The sequence below is a fragment of the Lepidochelys kempii genome, chromosome 2, assembly GCF_965140285.1.
Source record: "Lepidochelys kempii isolate rLepKem1 chromosome 2, rLepKem1.hap1, whole genome shotgun sequence".
Taxonomy (NCBI): Eukaryota; Metazoa; Chordata; order Testudines; family Cheloniidae; genus Lepidochelys; species Lepidochelys kempii.
In genome coordinates, this window is record NC_136381.1 from 82024485 (window position 1) to 82038635 (window position 14151).

At 43.5% G+C, this 14151-nt stretch overlaps 2 protein-coding genes across 3 annotated transcripts in view; one reads left to right on the top strand and one right to left on the bottom strand.

Moving 5' to 3' along the window:
- SLC35D4 (solute carrier family 35 member D4) overlaps positions 1 to 14151 on the top strand; it is a 202557-nt gene that overhangs the window by 142686 nt on the left and 45720 nt on the right.
- CABLES1 (Cdk5 and Abl enzyme substrate 1) overlaps positions 1 to 14151 on the bottom strand; it is a 110390-nt gene that overhangs the window by 31390 nt on the left and 64849 nt on the right. The window contains exon 4 of one of the 2 annotated variants that reach the window (XM_073331397.1): positions 1530 to 1607. The exons of the other annotated variant lie outside the window; for it this stretch is intronic. Coding sequence (XP_073187498.1) covers positions 1530 to 1607 — 78 coding nt within the window. The remainder of the gene's footprint in view (positions 1 to 1529; positions 1608 to 14151) is intronic. 2 annotated transcript variants of the gene reach the window in all.

The following is a 14151-nucleotide window of genomic DNA, read 5'->3' on the forward strand; positions in this document are numbered from 1 at the left end:
GAACTAGAAATCTAGAGATGGCTATTAATGACTGATACACAAAAGTGAAGTTAAGGTAATACTATCATTATCCTGTCACAAAAGAGTACTTGTGTCTCATCCTCACTCTACCATGCATGAAAATATGATGCAATAATCAAGAATTACACAGTCTGCACATTGGCAATGAAGTCAATGAATATACTGCTTCAGTTATGGTTCACAACAGCCATTACTTGAAGGAGATGTTAATTAATTGTTTTCCTCCTTCTCTGTTGCTTCAGCTGATAGACAGAGGGCATCTCTTGTCTTTGCTTTCCTAACAATGGAAGCAGGGCTGGACCGATATGTCGTAGCACTTTCTGCCTCCTCATTCGACTCCCTGTTGCTTTACAAATGTTGTGCAAGACATAACATGCTGAAATCATACTGGGGATGTAGTCTGTCTCATTATCACTGCAATTCAGAAGTCCCTTGCTTTCAGTCTTTCAAAGGCATATTCGGATCTCTGAGATAGCAGTTAAATGCCACATTCCAGTGATCGTAAATGCACTGGAATGCACTACAGACGTAAACTACTAATGTTTCAAGATTTGCTTGATGCATCTTTCCAGTTTAATTAGCTAAAGAAAATTTTTTACTCAAAGACAGGATAATTGAACCAATTTCACCATATGGTATCTGCTTCTTTTGTACACAAAACAGTTTGCTATGAATTACTCAAACGCTGAACAGTAATGCTAAAAAACTTAACTATGAAAACAATGGGCCAAATTCATCCCTGATGTACTTTAGTGATATTAGAAAAGGGATTAATTTGACCCAAAGTGATCTGTAAGCCTCCTTTTTCACATTAAGTTACCCCACTTCACATATCCTAATCTGATGTCTTCACTTACATGGTTTCAGTCTGGAATGACGTGCATTGCACATTCTGTATCTTTGGAAAACAACAAACCTATTGGCCCAGATCCTCAGCTTGTGTTAACTGACATAGCTCCACTAAAGACACTGACACCAACTGAGGATCTGGCCCATGGTTTAGAAGTTATTTGACTCCATTTTTACAACGGGTGTTTTCAGTCATTGAATACAGTTTTTAAAACCATTTTAATGAAATAGTTAAATTAAAACACTCTTTTGTTTGAATTCAATCATTTCTCTACAGTGCTGGAAACTAGATACTGTAGCATTGTTCTAGTGTAGGAGAACCAGAAAGGGAAAGCTGACTATAAATAAAAGTAATAGTGTCTAGAATATTCGCATTGTCCAAGAGGAGTGAAGCATGAAAAACAAACAGTACAAATGGTAAATTGTACTAGTAAACTGGATTTTTTAAATTCTTTCAGTTTTAATAATCTAAGATATTATAACAAAGATAAGGAAATCTGTGATTTAAAAATATGATTTTAACCTGATACTATACCACAAATCAAATATTTCTCTTTTGGGGGTAGATATTTAAAAATGACAGCCCTATTGTCTGTATTCAGTACTATATATGCTGTTATGACCCAAAGAGACGAGGTAGTATGCATAAATATACATACCCGATTTGGGTACAGTCTCGATACGGCAGCACTGAAAATATGCTACAGAAGGATCTTCTGCCACTGATAAGGACTATTCTAAAAAACAAACAAAAATCAAAGACTAAAATTAAAAAAAAAAACCACAGCAATAAACAAAGCAAAGAACAACAAGCGTTAGCATTCAGGCATTTAGCAATTAAAAGCTTCTATCATTGACAATTTCCTCCTTCCTCTCTTTTTAGAACTTGGTGTTGTGTTCCGTAGAAAAATACTGTACAACTGAATGATTTACAGGAAACCTGAATTACACTGCCTCACATCACCTACCCATCATATAGACAGCTAACAGAGCTGAATCTCCCAAGTTCCATACTGAGGTTCTATTTAATAATTTCACTTGTACGGTAAAGGATGTTTGATGATAGGCTGTATTTGTAATAAAATATGAAATGCATTGACTTGGTATTGGTTGAATCAATCTACCCTTGACATGTCAAGTTATAAATCACAGTTCAGGCAATTTCAAATACATTTAAAAACAGTGCTCTTTGAGAGAGATCAGTAGAGAACTATAAAAACCTCATAACATTTTAAAAAATGTATTCTGATTATAATATAAGTAATTCTTCTTGTTTAAAAGAATAGTAAAGCACTCCTTTGCATTTTTAACATGATCCTTTATTACCAGTTCAAGACTGGAAAACAATTAATTTTAAATGGATTTAGGTCCACTGATCAGAAGCAGGACACAAAAAAATTTCAGACAACTATTCATAGATTATAAAGCCAGACAGGACCTTTGTGATCATCTAGTCTGACTTCTTGTATAACACAGGTCATATAGGACTTCCCTGAATTAATTTCTGATTGAATTCAAGCATATCTTGTAGAAAAACATACACTCTTGATTTAAAAGTTTCCATGATTGAGAATTTACCACAACCCTCGTTAAGTTGCTTCAGTGGTTAATTACCCACACTGAAAAAATTTTACATTTTACTTCAAGTCTGAATTTGTCTAGCTTCAACTTCAGTCACTGGATCTTGTTATGCCACTATCTGCTAGATTGAAGAGTCCTCTATAATCAAATTTCTGTTCACCATGTAGGTATAAACTATGATCAAGTCACCCCTTAATCTCCTCTTTGATAAATTAAATAGATTGAGTTCCTTGAGTCTATCAGTATAAGGCAGGTTTTCCAACTTTTAATAATTTTTGCAGCTTTTCTCTGAACCCTTTCCATTTTATGAACATACTCCTTGAATTGTGGACACCAGAACTGCACAAACTTCTAGTGTCAAATACAGAGGGAATATAAACTCCCTATTCCTGCCTCAGATTCCACTCTTTATGCATTCAAACATTGCATTAACCCTTTTGGCCACAGCATCACATTAGGAGCTCATTTTCAACTAATTATCCAGCATAACCTCCAAGTCTTTTTTCAGAGTCACTGCTTCCCAGGATAGAGTTCCCCATCCTGGAGGTATGGCCTGCTCTCTCTGTTCCTAGATGCATGACTTTACATTTGGCCATATTGAAATGTACAGTTTGCTTGCATCCAGTTTACCAAGAGATACAGAGCAATCTGTCTTCATTATTTCTGACTCCCCCGATTTTTGTGTCATCTGCACACTTTGTCACACTTTGATGATTTTATGTTTTCTTCCATGTTATTGATAAAATGTTAAATAGCATAGTAGGACCAAGAATAGATCCCTGCTGGACCAACTAGAAACACAACCATTCAATGACTATTTTGTTTACCATTACATTTTGAGACCTATTAGTTAGCCAGTTATTGTTCCATTTAATATGTGCTATGTTGATTTTGTATCATTCTAGAGTCGCAGTTGAAACATTATGTGGTACCAAGTCAAATGCCTCACAGAAGTCCAAGTATGCTACATGAACACTGTTACCTTTAGCAAATTTGTAATCTCATCAAAGAGAGAGATCTGGCATTTTTTAATGTCTCCACTTTCCTCACTAATACTGGATTATTTAGTGCTTCTGGACACTGAGGGCTTCCCTACATGGCACTTGGCAAAGCATGCCAGAAGGGTGTGATTTGTAAAATGCTCTAACTGCCTTGTGTGGACCCCGCTGGTGTGCTCTAAAAGGTACCTAGTTTGCATTTACATCATCCCAAATAGGACTATGGTTGGCAAGCAGACTGTGCTTCATCCTGTCACATTTTGAGTTTGTCATGGTGGTCTGTGCACTTATAACCTCCAGGCTTGATTAGTGCAATGTACTATACCAAGGAATAAAATACTGACCTTAAAAATTCCCTATTGGTTCAGAATGCTGCCAACACCTACTTGGCACCCTGGCTTCCACCTGTGTATATCACTGGTGCTTTGCACTCCAAACCCCAATCCCCTCTCTGATGTATCTGCCACTGACTTCAGTGGGGCTAGGATTTCACCCCACATTTTTACTCTTTGCATTACATTGGTCAAAGCTGGGTGATAAGCTCAGTGCAAGGACCATTTTTAGTTCAGTGTCAGTAAAGTACCATGTACATCTACAGGGCTACAACGTAAGATATTTTAATTAAAATTACAGCTAAGGCCTCAGCAATTGTGCTATTCTAAAGCATCACCATCTCAGTAGCCAAATGGCATACACGATTCCCCAATATTTGGAAGCACACTTATGTTGCCCAGAGAGTTGCATCATGCTGTTCTCGGCACCCACCTGGAGGGATCCTGAATAACAGAGCACAGGCGCCGACTTTTCAAACTGCCGGGGGGTGCTCGACCCCTAGCTCTGCCCCACGCCCTGCCCTCACTTCACTCCATGCCCCAAGGCCCCACCATGCCTCTGTCTGCCCCCACCCCACCCCACCCCGTCTCTTCCCGCCCAGTTCCGCCCTCTCCCCCAAGTGTGCTGTATTCCTGCTCCCCCCCCCTCAGCCTCCCTGCACGCCGTGAAACAGCTGTTCGGTGGTGGTGGGAGGCATGGGGAGGGAGGGGGGAGGTGATGATCCACAGGGTGGGAAGTGCTGGGGGGGGAGAGCTGATAGGGGGGCTGCCCTTGGGTGCTCAGAATCCACCATTTTTTCCCCCGTGGATGCTCCAGCCCCGAAGCATCCACAGAGTCAGCGCCTTTTGGTGAGAGGTTAGTCTTTCTTCTCCTGGAACATTCCATTATAGCAGGAATATTTTCTTCTTTTGTAAAAAATGTATTTGAAGAAGTGAAGAGAATATTTATGCTGCAATAATAAGCAAATGCAAAAATGTTTTCTAATAATAACCAACTACATACTAGTGGGAGGACTTCTTACAGCATAAGAGTATTATCTCATTCTTTGTCTAGGTGCCAAAATACTTCTTAGCTTACCTGTCATCAAGACAGCACTTTACCCTATATGATGCCTTAATGGTATTAAAGTCAGCTATAAAGCAAGATGGATGCTTTTTCACATTTGAGAAAGACAGTCAACAAACACAAAAGCTGGCATGAGATTCATTTTCTGCTCACCACTGCTTATTGCCAAACGATTTTATTACTCAGAAAGTTCCCTCACTCACTGAAAGCCTTGTTTGCTGATGTATGCAGCTTGGCACAGTATTTCAGGCTGACATCAGAAAACATCTTTGAATTCTGAAAACCACAATACCCCCCAGACATACTCTCCCTCCCTGCCCGCAGCTGCTTCTGGAAATTCAGCTTTTTCCACCAACGCCCTACTCCTCCCTGAAAAAAAACATGATATTAAAAGAAAACCAAACTGGTGCCTTCACATGTAGAGATGGCTATTATACAATGGGATTTCACCAAGAAAAACGTAACATATATATTAGGTATTCCTGGGGGATTTCTGCACCAAAAAATTAAAAATTTTGCACATATTTTAAAATTCTGCATATTTTATTTGTCAGAATAATGCAATATAATCACTTCTGGTTTCACTTATTTTTGAAATTTATTTAAACTACAGTACAATGGATGAAGAATGGGAGTGGGGACCTTTGGAGGAAATCCCCAAACCATCCTGCCTCATATAATGTAGCTAGGTTTGACCATTTATTTTGAGTTATTAGTCAACAAATATATGCAACCCTATGGTCAGTGTGGCTAGGGAATCAAACTCACAATTTATATTGGCTACTGACCATCTCCAGAAAGGTCAGTAGCAAACAGTTCATGGAGCACATTTTGATAAAAAGAAAACGAGTACTTGTGGCACCTTAGAGACTAACCAATTTATTTGAGCATAAGCTTTCGCTCAAATAAATTGGTTAGTCTCTAAGGTGCCACAAGTACTCCTTTTCTTTTTGCGAATACAGACTAACATGGCTGTTACTCTGAAACCTGTCACATTTTGATAGGAATTTTTTTCAGTCCAAAAATTTAGACCAGTTCTAATCACTAAAGCATCATAAATATTTATAAGGCCATACAGTCCTTTACATCACTCTGGCTACATAAAGGAGCCTTAAAACTTTTACACCTGTTTTATATTCCTGAGGGAATTCACAAAGACAATGGGAACAATTCACTAAGTGGGCAGGCTGCTACTTTCTACTCTGCCTGAGGGGACAGAGTCTGCCCCACGCCTACCTCCTCAGAAACACCCCGATGCCCTGCCCCTCCACACCAAGTGTGCTGCAATAGTGAGCGAGAGGGACAGTCTCTCTCTCTCTCTCTCACACACACACGACTGCCCAGCACCACCCCGATGTTGATTTATGTCTCTATCGGCTGCTTTAGGCGCCAAAACCAACCAGCTTGCGCTGTCAGGGAGGGGCGTGTGGCCACTCTTGTGGCTTCCTTTTGCTTCCCCGTCAGATGTCATTTTTTTGTGGGGAAACAAAGAAATCTGTGGGGGACATGAATTTTGAGCATGTGCAGTGATGCAGAATTTCCCCAGGAGTAATTAGGGATCAAAAAGGAAGAAAACAGGTAACAGCACAGTAATTCCAGGGCAACTTGGGGAAAAAACTACTTTTCCCACTCAATTTTGAGCTCCAGGTGTCACCTCTCCTTCCATAAACAGAGTAGGACCCTGATCCCACGAAGCTCTCCTGGAGACAATAGAAGGGGTGTCTTCTGTCTCCATGGTAATGGCCTCTTTTATCTGAGACCTCAAGGAAGCTCCTTTACCAGAACTTCATGGGGTTGGTGCACTGCACGGTTTTGGGACTGGATGGGAAGCAGGAATGAACACCTAATCCCCACCAATGTCATCCTCTGCTGACCCTGGACACTTCCTTACATAAATCTGACTGTGAGCTGCCTGAAGCAGTATGACCTCTTGCTGAATCTGTTCCATGGCTGCCACTGCACAGCTGCCAAGGGGTTTTTGCCAGGGAGACCACAGCAGCAGTGTGGAGGGCTAGTACTTCCACGGGAATGAGGCTTACTTCCCTGCCGGTTCCAGATCCTCACAGTGTTGGGACACCCCTGCTTCTTACCCAGGGCATGTAACCCCTTGGTCACTTCACAAGGTGATCATCCTGATATTAGCAGCAGGTATAAAGACAGCCAAAACTGCTAAGGAGACCATTTTCAAAAGCAACAAAATCCTGGTTTTTTTGGATCTGTCTGATGACCCAAGCAAGAAGGGGAGAGGACTTTTATTTCCCCCCATAAATGTGCATTTGGAGAGGAAGGTGTAGAGGCAACTATCCTATTCCCAGAAAAACTCTGAGTTACTGCTGAGGAGAAAATATTTTGAGAGATGTGAAATTTGCACCAATGTTTCTGGACAAGAAGGGAAGTAACTCAGCTGACTTAAAGAAGAGGAAGAATTAAAACTTGTTTCTCTCTTTCTCAAGGGAAACTTGCCGAGGGAAATTACCGTGTTGACAAAATTCTGAGACCTTCTAGGAAGCTGAACCGTGTGATATACACTTAGACTTAGTCCAGTATTCCAGCTCCTGTTCATTAAGTTTAACTGTTGTGGCTTTGCTGCCCTGCATACAAAAACAACGGATGGACACGCTAGCCATGCTGTCTCGGGAGGTTTTCTTAGAACCATAGAATGCAGGGCTGGAAGGGACCTCGAAAGATCATCAAATCCAGCCCCAGGTGCTGAGACAGGACCTAGTATACCTGGACCATCCCTGACAGGTGTTTGTCTATACTGTTCTTAAAAGCCTTCAGCAACGGGGATTCTACAATCTCTCTTATAAGCCTATTCCAGAGTTTAACTACTTTCATAGTTAGAAAGTTTTACCTAATATCTAACCTAAAGCTCCCTTGCTGCGGATTAAGCCCATTACTTCTTGTCCTACCTTCAGTGGATATGGAGAGCATCTGATGCTCATCCTCTTTGTAGCAGTCCTTATCAGATCCCTCCCAGTCTTCTGTATTTAAGATTAACTATGCCCAGTTTTTTAACTTTTCCTTAAAGGTCAGATTTTTCAGAACCTTTTATTATTTGTGTTGCCACTGCCCTCCCCCAATTTCTGCGAGTGCCTATCTGCCCAGGACTTGCTCTGCTTGGCCTGTTGGGAACGGGGGGTGGGGGAGGCCGGCCTGCTTTTGGCTTGCTTGGCCCCTCTCCCTGCAAGCTGGGCCCAGGCAGGGAGTGGAGGAGGTGGGACAGAACAGCTTCTCTCCTGCTGGGTGAGGGAGAGTGGCTGCTCTTGCTCACTGACACTGCCCCCTGGGTCCTAGACCTTGTCCTCTTCTCCTTCTATGTGTGCTGGGTGCCCTGCATGGCCACAATCCTGTTTTCTGTACAATGGTGAGTGCATGAGATGGGGCAGGGCAAGGGGGGCAGAGTAGGATGATGGGAACATGCAGTGGGGAAGGAAGGGTGATGGGATAGGGGAATGGGACAGGAGGAGGGGGATGTGGGAGTAAGGGGTAGGGGATAGGGGAAGGAGAGAGTGGGGAGAGGAAGGCGCAGTGCGGAAAGGGTAGCATCCAGACCCCCACCCCACCAGATTCTCCCCGGATCTGCCACTGAGCCACCTGCACCTAGATTGCCCCACACAGAACCCTCTCACCCCACATCTGGATCTGCTGAGCTAAGCGCCTCCACACTTAGATCCTGCTGGGCTGAGCCTCCCTGCACACACCTGGTGCCCCTGGCGTAGAGGGGCAAGCCCCAGGATGTTTCTTAGGCTGTGTCAGGGTCCGGTGCAGCCTCACGGCTGAGTCTTGTGTCCCAAAAGGGGGGCTGCAGGGTGATCTCCCACCTCTGTGCAGCCAGTGGCCTGTACTCCCTACTGCCATGCTGGAACCTCCACGTTTATTTGTTGACAAATAAAATTTGAAAAATTTTGCAGAATTTTAAAATATTGTGCACAGATTTTTTTATTTTCTTGGTGCAGAATTCCCTCAGGAATTTTTGCAATTTGAATTTCCACACTGACGTAATGCTTCTAGAAAATGCTTTTCTGGCATGTTCCACTCTCCCATTATTTGTTAGTTTCATTGACAAAGCAGCCAAGGGAAATATTAATGGGCTAGACAGCTGATATCACTACTTTGGTGGATTTTTCTGCTAGATATGACTAATATGAAAATGAAACCTCTGGGCCACAAGTTTATAAATGCACTAATAATAGGAGCCTGCTGTGCAAAGGACAATACAATCCAACCGCTTATACACGAATGGGATCAAACAACGAAGAGATGGTTTTATTCTTTAATTCTTATGTTTTCACACAAAAATGGTACTAATTGTGCTACAGTTTAGAGCAGTTGCAAAGACTGTTTTGACAATGCACAATTGTTTGAGACTAGAGCTGGGTGGGAAATTATTTTCCCATTTTGGGAAAATTTTCAAAATTTGATAAAAATAAATAAATTCCCATCCCAAACAGGACAAAAAGTTAAAATCTGAAAAAAATATGATTCCAGTAAATGAAAATTGCAATTTGACCTTTTTTATTTAAAATAGAATTTTTACTAATAGTTAGCTTAAAAGCTGAAACAAAGTCATTTTGAACCAAAAATCCGAATTTGATTAGAAAGTGTCAAATCAAGATGTTTCAACAAAACTTTTTCTCAAATAATGTTTTGAACTGAGGAATTTGTTGAGACAACCCTGTTCCTGTGAACAATTTCAGTTTTGACAAATTGCCATTTTCTGTCAAAAAAAAAAAAAAGTCACAAAATTTCCAACCAGGTTTGATTGAGACTATAAACATCTACTCTTCCACGTCCTTTAATGAGAAATACATTATGAATCTGTAGAAACTGGTTTGACTAACATACAAGAGTTAGTCATTGGGTAGTTCTTTAAGGAATTGTGGGGAAGGTACTCTATACCAGGGATCTCAAACTCAAATCACTACGAGGGCCACATGAGGACTAGTACATTGGCCTGAGGGCTGCATGACTGACACCGCCCCCCGCTGCCCCCCCTTCCATGAGGCCCCGCCCCTGCCCCGCCTCCTCCCCCTCCCTCCTGGAAAGTGCTAAGTGCCGCGGGAAGCGCCTGGTGGTAGGCAGAGGAGCGGGGACATGGCACGCTGCGGAGAATAACTCGGGGGGAGGGGGGAGATTTGGGCGCTTCAGCAAACAACTCCGTGGGCCACATGTTTGAGACCCCTGCTGTATACAGTACAGAAGGCTCTTTTCTGTGTTGAGCTAGTAGAGATGTTCCTTTAAAACACAACTGGTAGACCACTTGCACTGGAACATCAAAGACCAAAGTTCAACCTCCAGCTTAGGTAAGTAAATTGCCACGAGTGTGTGTTCCTGTCCATGGAAAAAAAACGCATTCTCACTGCTACGAGAGAGAGATAAATCACACTATAGTACTCCTGACAGAATCAGATACCTCCAACCAGAATGGGGCCAGGTAACTAAGGGCATGGCTATACTGGAAACTTCAAAGCGCTGTCACGGGAACACTCCCATGGCAGCGCTTTGAAGCGTGAGTGCGGTCGCGCTTGAGCGCTGGGAGAGAGCTCTCCCAGCGCTCCTGGTGATCCACCCCCAAGAGAGGAATAGCTCCGAGCGCTAGTCCAGCGCTTTTTCACACCCCTGAGCCAGCAAGTTAGAGCGTTATAAAATGTAAGTGTAGACAAGTCCTAAGAATATACAGAGAGTGAGGTAGTCATCCATCTTTTTTAATCAAAAGATCTATATTTTCACTATGAAACCAGGAGTTGCATACCAATAATATGATTAATTCAATCCTTAATTTGTTTTATTTAACCTCATGTTTTCAGTTAACCCCGCAAACATAAAATTAAAGCACCTGTCAGCATTTTCGAAGTTGGATTCCTCAAGCTAGGTGACTAAATACATCTTTAGGCACCTGAATAAGTCATGTCAGAGGCATAGGCACAGCACTCCGTGGGTGCTCCGGGGCTGGAGTACCCATGGGGAAAAATTAGTGGGTGCTTTGCACCCACTGGCAGCCAAGCTCTCCTCCCCCGCCGCCCCACCTCCTTCCCCACCCCCGAGCGCGCCACATCCCCGCTCCTCTGCCTATCTCCCAGCGCTTCCCACCTGGCCGCCGCCAAACAGTTGTTTGGTGGCATTAGCAAACTCCGGGAGGGGGGAAGGAGCAGGAACATCGTGTGCTCAGGGGAGGAGGCAGGGCTGGGGCAGGGATTTGGGGAAAGAATTGGAATGGGGGCAGGGAGGGGGCGGAGTGGGGGCAGGGACTATGGGGAAGGGGTTGGAATGGGGGGGATAAGGGGTGGGAAGAGGCAGGGCAGGGGCCAAGCACCCAGGGAAAAGAGGGGAAGTTGGCGCCTATGGTCAGAGGAAGGATGGTCCAGTGGTTAGAGTAATAGCCTATGACTTGGGAGACTGGGGTTCAAGTCCCGGACTCACCACAGATTTCTTTTGGGACTCTGGAAGTCAGGTGCGAGTTTTGCGATGCTCAATTTTTAGCTGTACTGCCACCCAGTGGAATCCTCAGCCCTGAGTTAATTGCCTAAGCTCCCTGTACAAAGCATGGGGAGAGTTAGATGCTTAAGAAAAGGAATCACAAAAACCAGCAAGCAATGGGAAGCTACCTAAGCTAGCCACTTGTTGCTGGTGTCCTTCGTGACCACTGATGATGGTATTATGTCTTGTGAGTATGATTGTGGCTAATATGGCTGCTGAGTGAGTGGCAGTCCTTTTTGCATTGAGCGCATATGAAACTCGGTATTAGGGAAGGGATTAAAGTCTGTGCCACCGAATCTGCCGTGACTGTGCCGCTCAGCTGTGCCACTCAGCTTCTGTACCGCAAGATCCATATGGAGATGAATCTTGAATTGAGTAATCCCATCACTGACTGCTGCTCACCAGCGTGATCTAACTGTTACTGACAACTCCCAGCTATAGATTCCTGCGTCACTGCTTCCAGTTATGCTTCAGTGTGTCCTTCAAGTGTTTCTCCTGGCCACTTTGTGTGAGGTTACTCACTTTCAGTTCTCCGTACAGCAACTGCTTTGGCAGTCTGGTGTCATCATCCTTAGCACATGATCAGCCCAGTGTAATGTGAAGCAATGAGCATGGTTTCAATCTCTGTGGAGTGGCTGTGTTCCAGAACCTCATTACTGGTAACTTTATCCTGGCATTTAATGCCAAGTATGCCACACAGGTGTCATACGTGTAAATTTTCTAGAAGCTTGATGTGATGCCTATAGCAGGTCTAGGTCTTGCACCCATACACCAAATTGGACAGCACAATCACTTTATAAAGGTTAGCATGGTTTGAAGCTTAATATCGTGTTGCTGCCAGACTCTGCTTGATAGTATGCCAAATAATAAACTGGCTCTGTTGATGCATCTTGTCAGCTGCTTGCCTATAGTAGCATCATTTGACAATGTGCTGCCAAGATAGCAGAAGTCTGTAAGAGAGTTCAGCTGTGTGTTGCTGATGGTGATTTTTAGTTTGGTGTAGGGTTTCCCTGGTGCTGGTTGATACATGACTATTATCTTTTTCAGGCTCATTGCCAGCCAGTACCTTTTTGCAGACTCTGCAAATCTGTCTATAATCAATTGTATCTCTTCTTGAGTATGTGCTTCTAGAACATAGTCATCGGCATACAGCAGCTCATGAACAACTTCTCAAAGAGCTCATGAAAGATTGTGGCCTGTTCAGGTTGAAAACATTTGCCAGAGGACCGAAAACATATGCTGATCTTGGCACTCAGGTCTCTTGCAGAGTCATCAAGCATTGCTGCATAAAAGAGATTGAACAGGACTGGACCACTTACACAGCCCTGCTTAATACCATTAGTGATAGGAAATGGGCCAGACAGAACACCTTCTACACAGACTCATCCAACCATTCTGTCATAAGTAACCTCGGAATGTTGGAGAATTTTTCTGGACAACCAAACTCACATAATTGTTGCTGAAGTCCAACTCTACTGACAACGTCAAATGCTTTAAACATGTTGATGAAGACAGTGTAAAGGTCCTGTTTCTGTTCTCTGCCTTTCTCCTGCATCTGATGAGCTATACATATCATGTCTGCCATTCCTCACGTTGGCCTGAAACTGCATTGCGACTCCAACAGCGTGCGATTAGCGACATTGCACAGCACACGACAGGAATTCCCTGGCCAGAACTTTTCCAGCGGTGGAGAGTAACGACATACTGTGATAGTTGCCACTGTCAGACTTTTTACCTTTTCTCTTGTATATGGTGACAATGGTGGTGTCTTTGAAGGCTTGCAGTACATCTTCAGTATTCCATATATTGAGAAATAGTCTGTGCAGTTGCCTCAGCAAGCTCTCACCTCCACATTTGAATATTTCTGCAGGAATGCCATCAGATCCGGGGGCCCTACAGTTCTTCATGGCACTAATTACAGTGTTGGCTTCGTCAAGGGATGGGACTGCGTCCATGTTGTCATATGTTGGCTGATCCACTACTCTTATTAATTCCTCATCTCTAATGTTGGATGGTGTGTTCAGAAGATCACTGAAATGCTGTGGCCACCTCTGAAGGATTTCTCCTTTGAAAGTGGTCAGTGTTAAGCCACCCATGCTCATAAAAGGCAATGTGTCTGTGTGTGGGGGGTGGGGGAGGGAGGCGGTGTATAGGATGATATGTCTTTCAAAGCAGCAGAGAAGTCTTTGGTCTCATGCCAGTCAGCAAAACCCCGGATTTCTTCTGCCTTGATATTTCACCATTGATTCTGCACGTCTCTTAGATTAGATTGGATGTCATGATACAGATTCCTATATGTGGTTACTGTGCCTAAAGGAACATGGGATACAAGAATCTGATGGTGCACCTCATGTTTATTTAGTGAGTAGCTGTTGGATTTCCAGGTCATTGTAACCCTAACAGCATCCCAATGCAAGAGGTACTTGTAAGTGTGTAAGGGAATGGGGCGTAGGCAGTCTTGCCTAGCAGTCACAGTTGTGCTGAGGTCTTCCCACTATGGATGGCAGTCACTGGGCTGGAGTTAGAGGAATTGCAAGGCTGGGTGCCATAAACAAGAGTTAGAATCAGAGTCAGAGTCATGCTGGGGTCAGAGACTGGAGATCAGGGGCAGTACCCGGTTAGAACCATGAGGCAGGAGTCAGACATCAGGAATTGAGGCAAAGTCCGGCACAGTAACAGGCCAAGGTCTGTGTGGGTTACCCAAACAACTTCCTGGGGCAACCCATGGAATAAAGCAGGGGCACTTGGCCAATCAGATGGCCGCAGGCTACCATCACCCTAGGTCTTGTGGGCGGTACTTCCTGCGGTGCCTGTTCTCCACAGT